The 20,872-nt window shown below is 40.7% G+C and overlaps 1 protein-coding gene across 1 annotated transcript in view; it reads right to left on the bottom strand.

The window, feature by feature from the left end:
* Nucleotides 1-19,757, bottom strand: part of Net1 (neuroepithelial cell transforming 1) — a 32,645-nt gene extending 12,888 nt beyond the window's left edge. Inside the window, exons 1-3 of the mRNA XM_034510400.2 lie at nucleotides 19,513-19,757; nucleotides 14,480-14,546; nucleotides 10,156-10,215 (exon numbers count right to left, since the gene is read on the bottom strand). Coding sequence (XP_034366291.1) covers nucleotides 10,156-10,215; nucleotides 14,480-14,546; nucleotides 19,513-19,640 — 255 coding nt within the window. The 5' untranslated portion in view covers nucleotides 19,641-19,757. The remainder of the gene's footprint in view (nucleotides 1-10,155; nucleotides 10,216-14,479; nucleotides 14,547-19,512) is intronic.
* Nucleotides 19,758-20,872: the final 1,115 nt, after the last annotated feature.

The following is a 20,872-nucleotide window of genomic DNA, read 5'->3' as shown; positions in this document are numbered from 1 at the left end:
CGTGTGATGTGCTTGGCCTTAAAGCTGAATGACTCTATATAAGCAGCTTCTAGACAGCACTACTTGGAGGTACCTGGAGATTGTGGACTTTCAGGTAAGATCAAAGGTCTGCTTAAGTTCTTCAAGATAATATAAGTAAATAGTGTAGGCCGGGACCCCATGAGTCGTCTTGCCCAGTTAGCTTCCTCAGTTAAAAAACAATGCAAGTAAGGCCAATACCATGGCCACGTAGTCTCAGCAGGGAAGAAAAGATGAAAGTGGAGTTAGGAAAGAGGCTTCCAGGGAGTTCTCATGGGTCTCTTGCCCAATGTCTTCTCGAAACTGTTTTTCCACTTAGCTCTGTGTGAAGTATGGCCAAGATAAGGAGGGGAAAGGATAGCTTTCATTTCCCTCTTTCAGCTGGGACCCCAGAGGGAACAGCTGATGTCTCAAGCAGAAAGTCTATGTGAAGCAAATTGGATCTAGCATAATGGACCAGTTAAAACCAAAACAACAGCAAACAAACAAAAACAAAAACCCTTTGGCTGACCACCACTAAACTCTTAGTTTCATTTTAAATGTGTAGGTTTGTGGTCCAACCCTGAACAAGACAACTAGATAATGTCCCAAAGGCACAATGTGGACATGCCCATGTTCGCTGGCACAGACTACTGACCCATGCTCTTCAGTTTACTCAAGGGGAAACTGAAAGGGAGAGGTAAAGAACAAGAGGGGAACTTATGGCCCTACTCTGTGTTAGAGCTCCATACGTTTGACTTTATTTAATAATGCGACAAAATACCACTGCCATCACTAAGATTGAGAAAGATTGGAATTTAAGAAACTTGTCCAAAGGTGCTGGTGACTCTGTGCCTGGCGAGTTGAACGTGTTTAACTTTGTTATAGTTTATCTTTCTGACGAGAACAGGCATAAAACCCCTAGCATGTGTTCTGGTACCTACATGGTGCCTAGGAAGCATTAGTCAGTAGATCTAGGTTTCAAACCTAAACCTCCCGAGTCCTGTGCTGATGTTCATTTAATAATTGCCAATATCTTATAGTGAAGGAGACCACAGGTAAAGGCTGGGACTTCAGTGACTTACAATAACAGGACAGGCCCAGAGATAATTGTAGTGTTTAACATTAGGAGAGGTCTTATTTCAGCCAGTGGCCATGCCTGATGAGGCTGTCATTAGAAGCTTTTCAGAGCTCTTGACTGACGGATGGCACTTTGGAAGTAACATGCTGGTTTAATTTCATTGTGTGGGGTATACGATATGAAAAATTAAAACTGATCCTTCCCTTATCTAAAATAACACGGCGTGGTAAACAGGATCAAGTTCCTGATAAAACTACTGGTTTTCAAGGCCCAGATTTAGTTATAGTCTTTGTTCTGCCTTGATGGAGAGAGCAAGGGAAAGGTCAGTGTGTCCTGTCTACAAAAAAGGGACCAGTAGGCTATCCTTACACCCCTCCCACATTCACTGTGAAAAACTCAACCTACACTTAATGTGGAGCTAACTCAACCTTGAAAGTGACCACCACTTTTTGCTGTAGGTATAGTTTCCATTTTCTTTATCAAGTAAGTTTGCAAGCAGGCTCAGGACTGCAGAAGACCAACCAAGTTCTCTGCTGCCCTCTACAGGAAATATTGTGAAATGCAGGGGCAACCTGCTTTCCTCAACATGGTAACCATGATTGTCTAGGTTGCCATATCTATCTATCTATCTATCTATCTATCTATCTATCTATCTATCTATCTATCTATCTATCTATAGATATCTATATCTATCTATATCTATCTATATCTATCTATATATCTATATATCTATATATATCTATATATATCTATATATCTATATATAGATGATTACATAAACAAATTTTTCATTTGAAGAAAAACATGGATGACAATGAAAAGTTATACCTCCAACCATCGCGTAGCTAGTTAATAAAGTAAACATATACTTAAATATTGTGTAGTGCACTGAAACACATTCCATAGGTCACAAATACTTCAGGACCTTTTCTAAATAAAAGGAACTATTCTATTTTTAAAACTCTAGAGTTAAAAATCACAAACATGTATTATTTATCTAACTAAAATAGATAAGTTATAAATAACATTTAAAATGTTACTAAAAAAAGAAGCACCAAGAAATGGGAACTTCTGAGAAAGTACACTTCAACGTATGAATAAGCTAACAAAAAAGGGCAGATGCACTATGAAAGAAATGAGTAACGAAGTTATTTGTGCATTTGTTTTTAAAAAGTCACTGGATTAAAAGAGTGTGTATATTCAACTTTTAGTAAGCCCTTTGGTTTAGAAAAGAGCTTAGCTGAGATCAGTTAAGTGCTATTGAACAAGAGTCCAAAAGGCGATGTTTGCATCTTGTTCTCTGAAGACAACACAAATACTAGATAAAATGGGTACTGCTGTTTGTGGTGATTTTGTCTCAATACACAGAATAATAATTTTCAGTACAATGTATTATTTTTGTCTCTAAATCTTTTATTATTATTATTAGTGTGTGTGTGTGTGTGTGTGAGAGAGAGAGAAAGAGAGAGACAGACAGACAGAGACGCATATATGTGCAGACATAAGTCAGAGGACGGCATTAGGGCCTGGTTCTCTCCTTCCACCGCAGGCTCTGTGGATCAGACTCTGGGTGTGTGGCCGGTGTGCCAACGCCCTTTCCCTCCTGCATCATCTTGCCAGCCCACATCTCTTCTGATGCACTAGGATGTTGGATTCCCCCCGTTTCTCTCTGGCCCAGTCTGCTGCATCTCAGCACACTTCCCTCTCCTCAGTGATTTCAGCCCCACTTCTACACAGCAGCAGCCTCACCTGAACTGCACTGCTCGACTCCCACTGTGCTCATAAATGCTGCTGTGTGCAATTTGTGCTCAGGCTGAGGAACAGGTGACGCAGAGGGCGTCACTGACTGAGAGCCCACAGGAGCTGGCGGGTAATAAGCTCCCCTCTTTATGGAGTTTCTTGAAAAACAACACTATGGTGCATTTTCCAGGCTCTTCAGTGTTTCGCAGCAAGAACAGCTCTGCGTCGTGTGGAAACTGGCTTAATTACACACATCACATGCTTAGTTTCCCGTTTCACCGTCCCATCTATTACCTGAGAATGAATCTCAAGATAGGCCATCTGTCAGTTAGAGCTCATTCCAGGGTGGGATCCCAGGCTCCATCACCTACACTGTGCCGGGCCTAACATACAGGACGCACAAGGTTTCTCCGATTGAATCACTCAGTGCTACAATGGTGGAGAGGTCTGTAAGGGCTGGGTTGAGATGAGGGTTCCACTAATGCAGGGCAAGGCAGCAGCTTTACAAAAAGTGCCGACAAATGAATAATAGGGGGAAACTAGTTTTTAAGAACTGCTTTAGGTTTTTAAACTTTAGTTAATTTTTATTAATAAAATTAACTTTTACCATTAATCTTTTAAAGCCCTGAAAAAATATTCAGCATATACTTCTTAAGGTTTTCTGAATCGTGGTGGCCAACAGGCAACTAACTTCAGCATCCTTGTTGTTTAGGCTAAGATCTGAAGCAGTACTGCATGCTAGGATCAGACACTGAGAACAGCCATTAGACAAGGAGTGGACTGTGGGCGTGGGGGCCTCCTCCAAACACACAAAACTCCTGACAGCTTCGTAAGGCTGTGGTGAAGGACAGCAGACCATGGTAAACGGATGTGGTGTTTCTTATTCCACTGTACAGAATACTCAACCTCACTGGAACAGATCCTTTGGCATCTGGTCTATGACTATTAATGAGGTCTGTGTTATTGGAACCTTCACTGGATGACCATAAGCAGTTAAGTTTTTTATGAGAGAAGGATAACAGTCCATATTCTCTTTCATGTCTGAGGTTGTTAACTGTTTTGTTGCTTGCCACAGACTTTGCAATGACCCTAACAGTCCATAAAACATTATGTTAGTCTATTGTGCCAATGGCACCAATATTAAAAAGGCTTAGTAAACAGGAAGTGTTATGGATGCCTTAGAAGATCAAATACATGCCATGAAAATTCAGAGGTTACCACACTGGGGATGTTTTAATAGAGCAAATGGCCAGAGGCTCTCTGGACTCTCTCCTTTGAAGGACAGGCAGTCCTAAATTGCATCCACCAGTACTAGACACAGCAGTAGGCAGGGCCCAACATTTTTTGAAGGGAGCTTTCTGCTGCATCTAGGAATTCCTTATCTGATAATTAGACAGCCTGAAAGGCTGACTATCAAGGTACTTTCAAAGTCTTGAGGTTTGAGTGGGACTCTGAACAAGAGAAATCTCTGTGGCAGGCCATGGTTTAAGCAACCCACTGCTCAGGACATGTAACCTTGCACAACTGATCCAGACTCATGACAAGAATGCTGTGTGATACCTGTGGCAATGGCAGGAAGAGTTTCAGAATGCAGAGCCCTAGGATGTTAGAGCAAGGTTAATGTCTCCCATGATAGAAAACTGCTGCTTAAAACAGCTCCTGGTGTGCTGGAGAACCAATTGAGGACTCAGCACCCTCTTAGAAACCAAATGTCATGACATCAGAGCTGCCCCAGATGAGCAGTGTCAGGCAGCGTGAAATTAAAGATTGGCAAGTGTCACAGCAATCTATGATAGGACGGAAATGGGCCACTTGGAATCATGCTTGAGCAAGAGTGCAGGACAGCAGGAAACACTATTAGTTCATGATCCAGGCCGCCACGTTACCTGGCATGCTGGGCAAACATTCTGTACTACAAATTGACAGAAGATAAATGGATTAGCTTCATACCTTGCTGTGAACAGAAAATGAATCCCTACCACAGTGTATACACTGAGACAATTTCCTAAGACATAGTTACAAAAACATACTTCCAGGAGACAAAGCAATAAGGTGCACACTCAGCTGTCCATCCCATGGGATGGGGGAGGAAGGAGAAGATAAGGCACAAGAGTAAATTTTTACAGGCTCCTGAGCAGCAGCAAACACTTTAGTTAATTGCTCAGGGGCTTGAGGAGCCATATTGAAAAGCTAGAAACAGGAAACTGAAATAGACATATGGATGAATGCATGACAGTGGTCACAAAATAAGAGGCCTCTGTTTTTAATCGGAGCTAGGGAGTAGGAGGACTCTAACAGAAAAAATGAGCTTTTCTAGGTCCTAGGTCTGATGCAGTGACTCATGATGCTAAGAACTGGACACACAGTAGCACTGCACGCAGGAACATTAGCTTATTTCCTTAGGATCATGTCTCCCAGGTTTGCCGGCACTGCCTTCACCTTTAGTTCTGAATAATGTTCTACTGTGTGCATATGTCATTTAGTTATCCTTTCTATGCTCAGTAAGTATGGGTTTATGCTCCTGGATCCACTCTGTTAGTATCTTGTTGTTGAGATGTTATGGATGATACTGGTTATAAGATACAGGTTTATTGTTTTTCTTGTACCTTCTTTATTTTTTTGAAATAAAAAATATTTATTTTTAGCTTTGGCATCAGGGTGATTCTGGCTTCAGACTGAATTAGGGAGCAGTCCCTTTCGATTTCTGTTGGGTTTTTGTTGTTGTTGTTGTTCCTGGAAGTTGAAGGACATAGTAATTCTTGAAACACTGAGCATAATTTAACCAGTGAAACTGTCTTGTTCAGGGCTCTTGGCCCGGTCATTTGCTAGTCACAGGTATATCCAGCCTTTCTCACTGCAGTGTGGGCTGGTATGTCTCTAGGCACCTGTCACTCGTCTAGGTGGTTCAACACATGGTGGAGTTTCTCATGCTGCTACTTTAACAATGCTTTACTTTTCTATAATTGGGAGTAATATTCTTTTCTTATATTTATTATTTTTGTCATTTGAGCCTTCCTTTTTCCTTGCTCAAGCTACACAAAAGTTTGTCAGTTCCATTAAACATTTCCAAGAAACGAATTTTGGTTTCACTGATTTTCTCTGTGGCTGTTCAATCGCACTGTGGATTCCTTTGCCCATCTTTCCTCGCCTTCCCTTCCTTTATTAGTTTTACACTGAAACTGCTTTTCTTTTGCTAAACCCTTAAAGTGAAGTTAGGTTTTGGCTTAAACTTGTGATTCTCCTGCCTCTGCCCTTCTAAGTACTGGAACCCCAGGCTATGCCACCATGGCCAGGTGTGCTTTCCTTCTCAAGTGCCTGCAAGCATTTTACATTTCCCCAGAGATCTGCCCTTCAATGCACTGCTGTGTTTTAAAAACAGTGTATACTCTTTCATATACTTATGGATTTTCTATTTTTCCCTTGTTAATTGCTTTCTTGCTTTATGTTACTAAAACCAGAAAAAACCAGTTTGTGTTATTTCAGTCTGGTAGAGTTTAAGGTCTGTTTTCCAGTCTAGTACATGGGTATCTGAAAAATGTTCTTTGTGCATTTGAGGAAAATGTTGAGTTTGCTATCGTTGGATCAGATCCAAGTGGTTTAAGTGCTGTTTAACTTTTTGATTTCTTTATTGAATTTTTGTTTGGATACCTATGCCAAAGTTGGAAAAATGTAAAAAGTCATAAAATATACAGTAAATAAGAATTCAGGTGTGTGTTTGTTATCACAAGCTGACAGCAAACTATGAAGCTATAATGTTTTTGGAAGGTAAATGCACAGAATTAGCAAACTTTCAACTTTGTAATTAGAGCTTCAATTACCTACACTCCTGACTAAACACAGGTCTTCCTGACAGAGAAGTCAATTGACACAGAATGTTTAGTACAGATATACATACTACACACATACACACAAACACACAGACAGACAGACAGACACACACACACAATGGCTACTCTGAAATGTTAGTGGATTATGATAGCCTATGTAATCCTATCGTACAATGACATTCATATATTGCCAAGTGAATACATTCAGAGAAATTGCCTTGGTAACACATTAAATAGCTGGCTACAATTTCAAGTTTTTTTGTGGTAAGAAAAATAATCCTGTATATTAAAAAGTATAATAAAAATTTTAAAAGTATAAATACATACCTAGCAGTCTAAGATAATCTATGTTTATATACCGTGGGCACATCAACGGTTTCTTAGAACATTAGTCTTGGACTTAGCTTTTTATTTTTGACTAAGAACCACAATTTTCTTGTATCTATCTCCAGATATTCTTTACTTTCATCACTGACACCAGCAACTGGCTTTACTTCCTGGAACTTGTTGCAGGGAAATAATATCTGATATTTTACAAGACAGTAGGTAGAGAAAGATCAGCCATGTCAAAAGGCAGATAGCACGCGTAGGCCATCTACCAACTGAGACTGGTTCAATCATTAGCTTTCCCATGCCAGCCACATACAAGTACCTTCAATTGTTCATATGTGTGCCTAGGAATATTACCAAATTACTTACCATAGCTCCAAGAGGTCACTTTTTAAAGAGATGTTTACAGTGTTAAGTCGAAAGCTGCCAAATCACTATTTGACATCAAGAATGAAAATTCCTGATGCCTTAAAAAAATAATTTCTCATTTGTGTATTATTTCATTATGCTTAATCCAAAACTGGCAGCATATACCAATACTAGAATGTAATCTCTGATACACTTTAAAGCTGTTCAAATAGCTGAGCTCCCTACATGGGAACATCACAAACAGAACTAAACACTCCTACAGTTAAAAATATGTTTTGAAGCCCTCTGGTTTTTAAAAATCACCTCTTCTACTTAAAAGAACCTTTTCATGGGGCCAGCAGAAAGAATGAAAACAGGCAACCTTGGGAGGTAGGAGGTGGGGACCCTCTAGAAAGTACCAGAGACCTGGGAGGTGAGAGATGCTAAGGACTCAAAGGGAGGGACCTTATGTGAAATGCCAGTGGGGAGAGGGAACTTGTCCAATTGAAAGACAGGACATCAAGTAGAGGGATGGGGTTGCCATCCCATAGTTAAAAACTCTGACCCAGAACTGTTCCTGCCTGAAAGAACTGCAGTGACTAAAAACGGAGAAGAGCCTGAGGGAAAGGAGGTCCAGTGACAGGCCTAAAATGGGATCCAGGTCAAGGGGAGGCCCTGGAGCCTACACTGTTACTGATGCTGTAGTGTGCTTACAGACAGGAGCCTAGCATGGTTGCACTCCAAGAGGCCCAACAAGCAGCTGAAAGAGTCAGATACAGATACTAGAACCCAGCCAATGGACAGAAGCCAGGGACCCCTGTGGTTGAATTGGGGAAAAGCTGGAAGAAGCTGAGGAGGAGGGCCCCATGGGAAGACCAGCAGTCTCAACTGACTAGGACCCTGAGATCTCTCAAACACTGAGCCACCAACCAGGCAGTGTACACCAGCTGATATGAGGCCCCTGACACATATACAGCAGAGGACTGCCTGGAAAGAAGATGCACCTAAACTTTGGGAGACTTGAGGCCCCAGGGAGTGGGGAGGTCTAGTGGCGTGGTGGTGGAGGGGAGTGGACATCCTCTTGGAGACAGGGGTTGGGAGGGAGCGGTGTGGGATGAGGAATAGTCAGAAGGTGGACTGGGATGGGGATGGAGACTGGAGTGTAAAAAAAGATTACAGAATAAATAAATAACTAAAAAACCCTACACACACTCTATATCCTTTCTTAGTAACAAAAAAATCAATGGCCACTTTTGACTTTATGTCAGAAGACAAAGGCAAGATAGCTAGTAGCAATATAGAGGTGAGAAATGCCTTTAAAAACATTAAATGAACTATTTTATATATGATACAAAATAAGGCTTTTTAGTAACAAACACACATGCACACACACACTATAGAAAGTGTGATTTTACCTGAAGAACCATGTAACAATCACAGTGATATGACAAAATAGGTAACAATTTCTAATATGAAAATTCGACTACTATCAGTATGAAATTCTAGGTACAACATGTCCAAAATCAAAACACATAACCTAATGATCACACTATCTACGTAAGGACCCAGGTCTTATTTCATTCATTTGACCTTTATTACACGATACATTCATCCAGTATGTGTTTTTCTGATTACTTACTACACTGAACATAAAGATGAATAAATAAAACAGGTCCCAGAAATAGGACAGACATCAAATAATACACATTGATTATATTTAGAAAAGCAAAAGTAGGGAGCTGCTGGAATATTTACTATGTTTTTCTAGAGAGCTAATTTTGAGAATATCATAGTCTAACCTAGGGGTTTTCTATTCTGACTACTTTAAAAAAAAAAAATCATTTGGACAGAGAAAGAGAAAAAGAAACCCCATCCTGCAAAAGAGGATGTTCACAGGTCCCATGGAACTGACTACCCCATGCTCCAGCATTTACAAACTGATAAAAACTGGATGACTCCAAGGACACTAGGTTTTGGACTTAAGAACAGTTTTAATAAAAGAGTACTCAAGTAAGTATTTTATATAACTGTGAATGCTTTACTGCAGGCCACAGGTTTGAGGCCAGCTGACTTGTAGGCTTGCTTAGCTTTTGTTTTAAAGGAAACAAAACAAAACAAAACAAAATGAAATACAATAAAAACCCAACTGACCTGGTATGTAACATTTGGGAGATTTCACACAGACGTTTTGACTCCTATGAGTCTTGCACACACAAACGGGTGAGAGCACAGAGAGCCTGGCTGTCTGGGAAGGACATGGTGCTCTAATTCGTAACCATGCTGCTGCCTCCTCTCTGTCTGCATACATCGTGGCTGTGGCTCTTGACTATCACAGCTTACCACTGTTTTGAGAATGGTTTTCCTCTTACCCGCAACAGGAAGTAGACCCACAAAAGAGGGTGTTTTACAGTTCTATTGCTGTGAAAAGACACCATGACCAAGGCAATCTTAGAGACAGACAGACAGACAGACAGACAGACAGACAGACACACACACACACACACACACACACACACACACACTGGTATGGGGTTTTGAAACTTTGAAGCTCACCCCCCAGTGACACACCTTCTCCAGCAAGGCCACACCTTCTAATCCTTCCAAACTGTTCATCAACTGGAAACCAAGCATGAAAATATATGAGCCCGTGGGGGATATTCTCATTCAAACCACCACAGAGGGAATCTGTAGCCAATACTGTTCAGTTTTGTACAAAAAAAAAAAAAAAAAAAGGAATGAACACCTTTCCCTCCTGCCCAAACCCAACATTCATTGTTCCCATAGCGTAGGAATAAAATGTTGTTTGTACTTTAACATGGGAGCAGGGCTTACCTTCAAATCAAGGCTGCTAAGGCTGACAACATCATCATCTTTGTCTCTTCGTTTTCTCTTCTGTAAGAAAAAAAAGATTTGGCTCATACATAAAACGATGTTACTGCATCAGAGATTCAACTGGAAAAACCACTCTGGGGAGCTGGGGCAGTGGGGGTTCTGGTCCTAGCACCTATTTCAGCAGCTCACTATTTCCTGGGGATCCAATGCCTTCTCTCACCTCTGTACACACACAAGTGCATACATAAGTAAGATAAATATCACTTCAAAAGAAAAAAAATTTTTGAATACATTTACAAATTGTCTCTGGAATGTGCTGGCCTAAATAGTCCCCTCTGACTGAGTGCTCTCTTGCAGAAGTGATTCTACATCATTAAAAACTGTACTCGTGTGGCATTTACAGACTATAACTCTTACTTACATTATGAGCCATCTGAACTGTTACAGGAAGAAGCAGCGAGTTTCTAAAAAGGAACTTACTGTTTGTCAAGTGGTGAGGGAAGTCTTTTTTAGGGGGAAATCCTTTTCTCATAGCCTAAACTCAGATTTATTGTCTAAAGCAGAATTTATCAAGTCCAAGAGGACCCACCATGTCCTGGAATAGCCTGAGTAATCACTCTGCTTGCTGCCAGTGCTAGCATAACCTAGTACATAGTTCCTAATCAGTACCAAATAAACACCCTTAAGTAGCATCTTATCTTTCCCCACCTCAAAATAACACATTCTACCTCTTGCAAATACCCAAGACTAAGTAAGCATCTAAGGCTCTTTTCTAGTTCCTGACCCCAGGAGAAGGGCTTGGTGTGCAATTAGAACTGAGCAGAGAAGTTAAAAGAGAAAAGAAAGACACCCCATAGATGGAGAGGGGAATGACAGAGCCAGAAAGCAGAGTAAGCAGAACAAGCCAGAGAGCAGACAAGGCAAGTCATCATGAAAATGAGAGGAACTCTGAAGGTACAAAAGCTATCTAACCCACCCTGCACAAAGGAGAAAGAAAACTTAATTTAAGTGGGGAAAATCTCAAGTTCAAATCCTACAAAAACCACCCCTCGGGAGCTGGAGAGATACAGCTCAGCTGTGAAGAGCACTTGTTGCTCTTGCAGGGACCCAGGTTTGATTCCCAGCACCCGCACAATGATTTACAATCACCCATAACTCGATTTCCAGTGAATCCAATAACCTCTTCTGACCTCCATGGGCACCAAGCATGAATGTGGTGCATATACACATGTGCAAGCAAAACACACATAAAACAAAATGAATATATATTAAATATATATTAAAATAAATTAATATATATTATAAAATTATAAACAACCCCCCAAATCCAAAATTATTCCAATAAAGAACAAAAACAAACAAACAAACCAAAACCCTACTACTAGGGAATGAAGGCACACCAGAGAGAAATGTTCAAGCAGCTGAAGCAGCAACACAGAGACACAGCGACACAGCATTCTCAACTGCACTGACAAGGAGCTGAGAAGCACTGAAGCGACAACACAGCATTCTCAGCTGCACTTACAAGGTACTGAGAAGACTATATGGTAAAAGGAAGGAAGACTGTCAGTACTGAGAAGAAACTCCAAAACCAACGTGAAGGATTGAAGCAATCTTCATTGATTGGAAGGTCATGTTAACCAGGTGGTGGTGCACACCTTTAATCCCTGCACTTGGAAGGCAGAGGCAGGCATGAATCTGTGGGTTTGAGGCTAGTCGGGTCTGCAAAGCAAGTTCCAGAACAGCCAGTGCTACACAGAAAAACCCTGCCTTGAAAATCCAGGGGAAAAAAAAGGCCATCTTTTTTTTCCACTAAAAAAAAAAAAAAAAAAAAAAAAAAAAAAAAAATCATGTCTTTGCAAAGCCAGCTAACCCTAACTGCTAAATATTTCTGTCTGGGGAACCTACATATTAGCTAGCAAATAACTTGCACATAATTTAGACAACACATATGAAGTGCTGACATGAGTTAGGAAAGGCAGCAGATGGACAAACCTGCATAGGAAGGAAAGGAGGAGAGAACTCATAAACAAGGAAGACTGTGGGGAAAAGGCACACACATGACCTGTGAGCACATATGACACACATGACCATTTGCACTTGTGCTCACAGGAGCAGAGACAGCTGACAGGATCTGATACAGTGGACCACTACTCCCTTTAAATACATTCAGGCTTCACTTCTGTCTCCCTGGAAGTACACATGCTGTGTACTAACATAGTACTAGACATAGAATTAGCTGTTAGTACAAATCTCGAATGCTCATACAATCAGCTGCCTCCTCCCGCCCTAACACGATTTGCCAAGAGCCCTGTTCTCTTATCATAGCGGTAGCTAGACTAAATTCTCAACTGTGTGGGTTGTGGTCTGGTTATGAGCTGTTGTCTGAAAATTGCTCAGGCTTGGTCCTGATGCAAGCAATGTTCAGAGGGGGGGACTTCTAGGGGACATGACTGCATCATGAGGGTCGTCCTACCTTCATAAATGACTACTCGATCGATAGATTCAAAACCTCAAAGACAACAACTGTGGAAGGAGGGGCCTAGTTAGAGAAGGTGGGTCTGTGGGAGTGTGCCCTGGAAACGCAGACTGTGTCTGGCCCCTCCTGCCAATCCTTCTCTGTTTCCTACCCACCACAAGATGAAATTTGCTCCTCCAGGCCTTTCTGTTGAATATGGCCCAGAAATGATGGCATTGCCAATGACTGGCTGAAACCTTGGAAACTGACAAAACTATGTTTTCTCCTTTCAGATACTTGTTATAGTAAAGGGACGAAGGCAGGCGATCATTTTCTGGATTCAGCAGTTACATGATTCCTAATCTATACACTTGTGGTCTGGTTCTCCTTCCATGAGAACTGTAGAACAGAGACCAGGAAACTCAGATCTCTTTTAAAGCCACACAAAATGTGGAGTAATTTGAAGGAACCTGACTTTTTTTTAATGACAGTCTTTTCCTGTATGAAGAGAATATCTCTCCACTCAACCAGGTCCTCTATGTTCTTCAATGCTTTAAGGATTTCCCTGTAAATGTTGCACACACCTTTTCAAGGACTTATTTCTATTACATATGATCTATTTCCACAATAAAAATATTTCAAATGAGTGTACAAATTATGCTAAAATCATAAAACTTTCTATGAACATTGGACAAATAATACATGTAATGGGCAAAAAAGTATAGGAATGCCCAACAGAAATATGAAATACAGAATAGAATATAGATTAATCATGTTTTGTTGAATCCATCTAAACATCCAGACATACAAATAACACTTGGCAAAACAGAAAATGAATCATTTTTTTGTTATTTTTTTTAAATAAGAAAAGTATAAAAAAATCATGATTTATTTATATGTGGTATACTAAGTTTTAAGTACAAAAAGAATCAATTTTCTTTATCATATCACAGAAAATTAAATGCCTGTGTAAAATCTTGTCCTAGGTTTGGAGAGATGGCTCAGTGGTTAAGAACACTGGTGGCTCTTACCAAACACAAGTTTGATTCCCAGCGTCCACATGGCAACTAACAACCACATGTAACTCTAATTCCAGGGGATTCTGGCTTCCACAGGCAATGTATGTACATGGTGCACAGACATACATACACAGAGGCAAAACATCCATACACATAAAATAAAAAGAAATAAATCTAAAAAAAAAAAAAAACCCCAAAAAACCTCCTTACCCTAAAAATGGTTTCTGTCTTGAGGGAACCAATAGTAGATAATTATTCACTCATTATATATGGATGTGTGTGTGTATACATATACACATATATGCATATGTGTATATGTATACATAATGTCATCAAACATTTATATACTTTTAACATAGTATAAAAAGTTATGAGAGTTGGAGAGATGGCTCAGTAGTTAAGAGCACTGACCATTCTTCCAGAGGTCCTGAGTTCAATTCCCAGCAAACAAATGGTGGCTCATGGCCATCTGTAATGGGATCCAATGCCCTCTTCTGGTGTTTCTGAAGACAGCTACAGTGTACTCATAATATCAATCAATCAGTCAACCAATCAATCAAAAAGAAAAGTTGTTAAAGAACGAAATAAAGTAATGACTTACTTTATAACACTCAAAGGAACAAAAAGTTCAATGTTAAAGGTGAATTTATATGAGTGCTTTGAAAAATGTTTTATTTACTTGAAATCAAACTTTCTTTCAGCTTGTTGGCAATAAAGGACTAAATAGAGCTTTAGAAGCTCTGCTTCTTGAGCTATTCAGAAGCACAAGTGAGCTGGACAGCAGAATGAAAGATAACTCAGGAAAGGATCCTCAAGTTTGGAAATGCAAACCCAGGTAGCTACTCACCAGTGTGAAGTCCCAGTGTGGGCCAGGGGTTAGAAATGTGAAGGAGCTGCCTCTCCGAAGGGAGCATCTATGGACAGAAGAGTCAGATAAAGAGAGTAATTTCAAAATATTAAGATCCTTGACAGATGAAAAGCCATCATTTTTACAGTCTCAGTCTCAAAACTAGTTAAAATAGTAATCCAATGTCAAAAGCTAGAGAGAGCAATGTCTTTCCTGATAGTACCAAAATATAACATGGCATATGCCATCCCCAGAATCTTTACACTGAAAGAGACTATATATAATTAGTGAAGAGATTACTATAAAAAAACACAGTCCATCTTTTGAGTATATACACAACTCAAAAATACAAAATCTATTAATATATAACAGTAGCTTTGATAATTATTTTATTAATAATAAAAAACAAATGAACTCATAACTATACTTCGTACAATTTAAAACTTATGGCTAATATTTTAAAATAAGTAAAGAAAAAAAGCCATTAATACAATAAAACCCAAATCCTGTTATTTACACTAATGTAAATTTCTTCTGATTTGTAAAAACTGGAGTTAAAGCAAGAGGAACCTGCATTACCTTTCTAAAACATAGGCCTGTATAGTCACAAAATTATAAATGTCAACATTGACAAAATATGTAAAAAAAAAAAATCAAAACATGGCATAGGTGATAACCATGAGCTATACCATTAATCACTGAAGATGTATAATGTGGAACAAAGATTTTTTTTCCAACGTGGATAAATGACAGGCAAAGGAAAGCAGAAACAGTCCGGAGGTTGCTGAAGCAAGGGAGGTAGTTACCATCACTTGCCTTTTGGCAGAGGTTCAGCTGGTCAAGGGAGGATGAGCTTTATAAGTGGGGAGGGCAGTCTCCCTAAGTGGGGCTGGAGCTGTCCTGGGGAAGCTACTGGTGGGCTAACCAGAAGAGACCATGAAGTGATCACCATTGTGGCTGGAGATAAAGTGTCCATCTGGCCTTTTCTGGTTGATTCTAAGATAACAGGGTGGCTGGAGAGATGGTATATCAGTTAGGACCACTTCCTACTCTTGTGGAGGTCTTGGGTTCCCAGCACCACGTGGTGGCTCACAACAACCTTAACTCTAACTTTAGGGCTCTAATGTCCTGTTTTTGGCCTTCATGGGCACTAGTCACACACATAATGCATATACATACATGCAAGTAAAATACAAATTTTTATTAAAAATAAATCTTAAAAAGCAAGACAAAAATTTAAAGCAGACAGTTGCTAATAAAATTCTAGCAATTTTACATCAATTTTTATACAAGTTATTATTTAGCCTCTTGGCCAAGTCGTGGTACATTTATAAGTCTGACTCTTACTTTGATCCTCATGCATGATCTTTACCGTACATTACACTACAGATACAGATGGCAAAAGTTACAAGCTTTTCCAAGTTAAAGAGAAAGCAGAAGTATGTATCTCAGCAAAGACAATAAAGAAAAGATGACTATCAAAAAGGCTTCACCAAAGAACAGTAAAACTGACTGTTAAGATAGCTTAGGCTGTAAAAAGCACCTCCTACCAAATCTGCCACCCTGTTTGATTTTTTAGGTTCTACTAGGTGAAAGAAACACATACATGCCTATACCCGACACTCCTTCCCCAAACCAAGTAAAATAGGAACGTTTCTTTCATAGAACATACTTTGATCATATTTTTTCCTGTTAGGTCTTTCCCACCTCTATACCCACCCAACTCATGATTTTCCCCGACATCAAATAAACAGGCAAAACAACAAAAAACCGAAAATCAAAACAACAAAAAGACATTAAGACAAAAAAATTACTAAAACAAACTCGTATGTGCAGGATATAAATATCAAAACAACCAACCAACCAACCAGACAAAAACATGGGGTCTGTTTTGTGTGGGCCAACTATCCTTGATGTGGTGGTCTCAATAAGAATGGCTCCTCTATGAAGTGGAAAGTGCTCATTTTTTTGGAGACTCAGTGTGTCACTGATGTTTTTCTGGAAACTGTCTTAATGAGAGGATGTTTTTGCTGAAACAGGCATGAGATGTTTTGCTGAGAATAGACACAAGGTGTTTTTCTGAAAGCTGCCTGGAAAAAGGGCACATATTTTGCTGGAGCGGATGCTTGAGAGGACACATGATGTTTGGAAAGTTATAATCCAATAGACAGTGGATGACTCTCTGGCATGGTTTCGTCTTGCCTTCTTCACTGATCACTGCTTTTTATGACTTCGTGGAGAGAAATACACCAACTTCTCATGATAGTCCAGTGACTTCTTGCAGCTTCCTTGGACTTGGGCCATTTGAAGACTGGCAGAGCCTCATGGTTTCCTCTGGGGCAAACTGCCCTTGTTGATTAGTGAATGGTGTTTGCCAGTGGATCAAGCTACCACTGCTGATTCATGTGAAGTGAGCTTCTGATATCCTGACAATGAAGATTGGAATCACCCCTTAAACAGTTCCACACCCCCCTTTGCCCTATTAACCTTTCCTTTCTACTACCTCTGGTGAGTGGTGGGTTAGAAGGGAGGTTGAAGCATTTAAGAACCCTTATTAAAGTAGGTTTTGGAGAAAAAAAAAAACCTAAGCCAACACCTATAGGCTTATATATTTGAATGCAAACTCTTTGAAAGGATTAGAAGGATTAAGTGTGGCCTTGTGGGAGGAATTATGTCACTGGGGATGAGTTCTGAGGTTTCAAAAGCCCATGCCAGGCCCAGTTAGATTGTCTTCTGCCTACGGATGAGGATACAGAACTCTGGCTACTTTTCTAGCACCATGTCTGCTTACATGCTTCCATCATGATAATGGACTGGCCTCTGAAACAGTAAGCTAGCCTCACTTAAAATTTTCTTTTCTAAGATTTGCCTCAATTATGGTGTCTCTTCATAGAAATGGACCAGTGACTAACACACCTGGGCATGGGCCTTGCTCTGGAGTGTGGTTGATACAGCAATAATACTCCAATGGAAACAAAACAAAGCAACAATTTTCCTTTTCCTAGCAGGTATCAATTGCAAACAGCTTCTTGGTTCTGGGTGGGGCGGTGTCCACCCTCCCATTCTCAGTGCTAGGACTCTGTCTGGTTTGAACTGTCTGCAGGTCTCGTACATTCCTTCAATCTCTGTGAGTTTAGATGTATATCAGTGCTCTTATGTCTGGAAGATACTGTTTCCTTGATGTCATCTACCAATTCTGGGTCCCAGAATCTTTCCTCTTCTGCATAGAATCAAAAAGGCTTACATTCACTGAATCATGTGACCAAATCCTCCCAAGAGAACTTAAGCTTCCTGAGAGCAAGAGCTCCATCTGTTTTTGTTCAGTAGAATCCTCATTATCCTCAACAGTGTCTGATACTAGGGCAGGTGCAACAGTATTACAGACTGAGCGTGGAACGAAGCACTGCTTACATTCATTTCCTAAAAGTCCTCCCTTTCTGCTCCTTCACTAGTCCATCCTAATTCTTGTAATTCTCAGTCTCAAAGATGGCTTCTTTCTGTACTCTGACTTCTTAAACACATGGGTGTGACTGGAAGAGAGGAAGCTTCAGAAGGCCAGAATTCGGGTAAATATCGCCTTAAACTTCAAACTAATAAAAATCAGCACCAAGTGAAAGAACTCTTTATAGAGTTACTTAGTACAATGGTTTTACCCATGCCTTGTTAATAAAGAAGGAAGGTGTTTGTTTATTCCTCAAAGCCATTTGGCATGACTGGACTATAAGTTATATAAAAGATTAATTTAACATCATATCAAATGACCTGTGTGTGGAGGTTCACACTGTAATCTGAGAATGGGGAGAACTAAGGAAGAAAGACCAGTTTTTAGGCAGAACAGTTTGGGACCTGCTTCCTCTCCTCACCGACAGGTCAATGGATTTTGGTCTGAGCACCTGCAGTCTACCAGTTTCCATGGAGAACAGCTCTGGTATAGAAGTACAGTATGAGTTTGTGGCCAGCGTCTCTACGTAGTGAGTTCTAGGATGACCAAGTTACACAGTGAGAACTTGTCTCAGAAACAAAACCAAAAAAACTGAAATCATGTCAAGTGTACCATGAGGACGTCTGAAAACATGGAGCAGACACAGGGCTGTTATTTTTACAGATTTAAAACTGACAGACAAAATTTATGCAGAGTTCTCTGCATAGGCCCATAAATACTGAAGTTTCCAATGCCTTAAATTAAGCAGACACTATCATAAACACACTGTGTGGACACACAATTCAAACACAGCTACATACTTTGTAACTTCAATGTTTAACATTATAATGGGAAACCACTATATTCAGTACTTTGAGACAATTTTTCAAATTTAAAGGTCAAAAGAATGGCAGATTATTCCAAAGGCCATTTCAACTTCTTATTTAATAAAAATATTGTGACTTCCACAGCCTCTCCAGACAGATTTCAGAAATCAATCTAGTGTCTGTCTTTTCCAGACACACAGAAATAAAGACACAACATAGAATGTGAAAAATGTGCTAATAACTGAAAAAACCAGACAGTGGTTTTCTCTGATCTCTTCACGCTGGGAGCCTGGCCTGTTTTGGGCTGAAAAAACAAAACAAAACAAAACAAACAAACAAAACCATTTCATTTGAACGGCTGCTTTTAGGCTGAAAGGGCTGGTGACTGCTCAGGTGACAATTCCTCTTCTCACCACAGGGTCCATGACAGTCTTGATCTGAGCGCCTGCATCCACAACTAGTTTCTCGTAGAGAACAGCTCTGTTGCAGAAGTATGGTTAACCCAGGGAAGGGGTTAAAGGAGATTGTCAACAAGTCCAACGAATCCGCCGCCCCTTCTAAGCAGGGCCGAGCAGAAGCTGTTTGGGGCCTCGGTTCAAGGCTAGCCCTCGGAGCATCCCGCCGGGCCAGCACACTCTCCTCCCGCGGCATTTCTGCCCGGCCTTCCCCAGCCTCCCCTGCTCCACTGCCAGTCCTTGGTCAACCCCCGGGTCTCCCGTTTATCCCTGTCCTGAGTTTCCAGAATCCATCCCGGGCTCTCCTCACCCACCTCCGGCCACTCTCACCTCTCATTCGCCGCCGGCCCGGGTGTGTCGGCCGGAAGCCCCGCGGCTCGTTCCTCGCTGAGCACTGAGGCCCTGCGGCTTCTCCTCCGCGGCCGGGGCTGCTTCTGAGCCGCCGGCTCTGGCTCCATGTCCGGAGAGGGGGGGTGGGGCGGTGGCCCAGTGCCCAGGAGACCGTCCGTGGCGGGCACGGTGCCCGCCAGCTTCTGCGAGGCAGCAAGTTGCCTTCTAGCAGAGAGCGGCTACCGCCATCATCCGGGGATTTGAAAATGGCGGCTGCCCAGCGATCGGCCAATCAGAGAGCGGGAAGCGGTTGCTAGGCTACATGGAGTCCCGCCCCAGTCGGAAGACCTCACACCACACTTTTAGGAGCCTGAAGGACAAAGGGAAAGTGGTAGGGGTGAAAGTCAGGAGTTTGGGGACTTATTCTAACCACACCCCATACTTTTCCAAGGGCAGTCTCTATTCACTAGAACTTTCACTGCACGCCAGGAAAATGGATTGGAAGCTGCTTACCATTTGATGTTGCTTAGCATTTGACAGGTTGAAGGTATTGACCCCAAAGCAAGGCACAGTTGGGTATATAAACACTAAATTATTCGTGTGGATATATGGGATATATGTCCAACTGCCAAAGACAATACCTCTGTTCTCCGATATGTCTCTAGAGAACCAGTGAAATCTAGTTATGTCCTCCTGTCTTCCAGTAAGTGGGACACAGTCGCCTTACTGAATGGAAGGGGGTGCTTTCTCTGCTTGCAACACTGCAAAAGGTGCAGCATAAAACAAGGGACCTTCTCAGGTTATTATATGATGATTGGTAAATAAAAACGTTCTTTGATTTTAAATATTGCTCATGGTCATAAATGTAGTCTCTCTCTCTCTCTTGTATACAGGAAGATAAAAATGACTTTGTGTATAACAGAAAAAATTAAAGGCAATCCAGATGAATGACTGGGAGATGTCTAAATACAGCTTATTAACTGGGAAGACTGCATTCAGCCGATAAAGAAATGGTATTCTTCAGGGAAGAACACATCCATTGGTTATCCAATCCCAACAGCCAGTCCTAAAAACATACAAGTAACATCATACAGATTGAGCCATGTGTATTTGTGGATTTAGGAACATATATGTATATACATATGTGTATATAACAATTATTAATAAAAAAAGAGTCCATTAATTTGAAAAATAGCAAGAAGGGGTATAGGAGAGAATTAGGAGGGAGGAAAGAAAAGGGGGGAAATAATGTGATTATTTTATAATCTTGAGAAATAAAAAGAATATTAAAAATAAGAGGTATATAGTAAAACAAAACATTGCAATTTTAAGTAAAAGCATGAAATATGAAATATAGAAT

This window comes from Arvicanthis niloticus, chromosome 8 (genome assembly GCF_011762505.2).
Source record: "Arvicanthis niloticus isolate mArvNil1 chromosome 8, mArvNil1.pat.X, whole genome shotgun sequence".
Classification (NCBI taxonomy): Eukaryota; Metazoa; Chordata; class Mammalia; order Rodentia; family Muridae; genus Arvicanthis; species Arvicanthis niloticus.
This window is presented reverse-complemented; position numbering and strand designations above follow the sequence as displayed.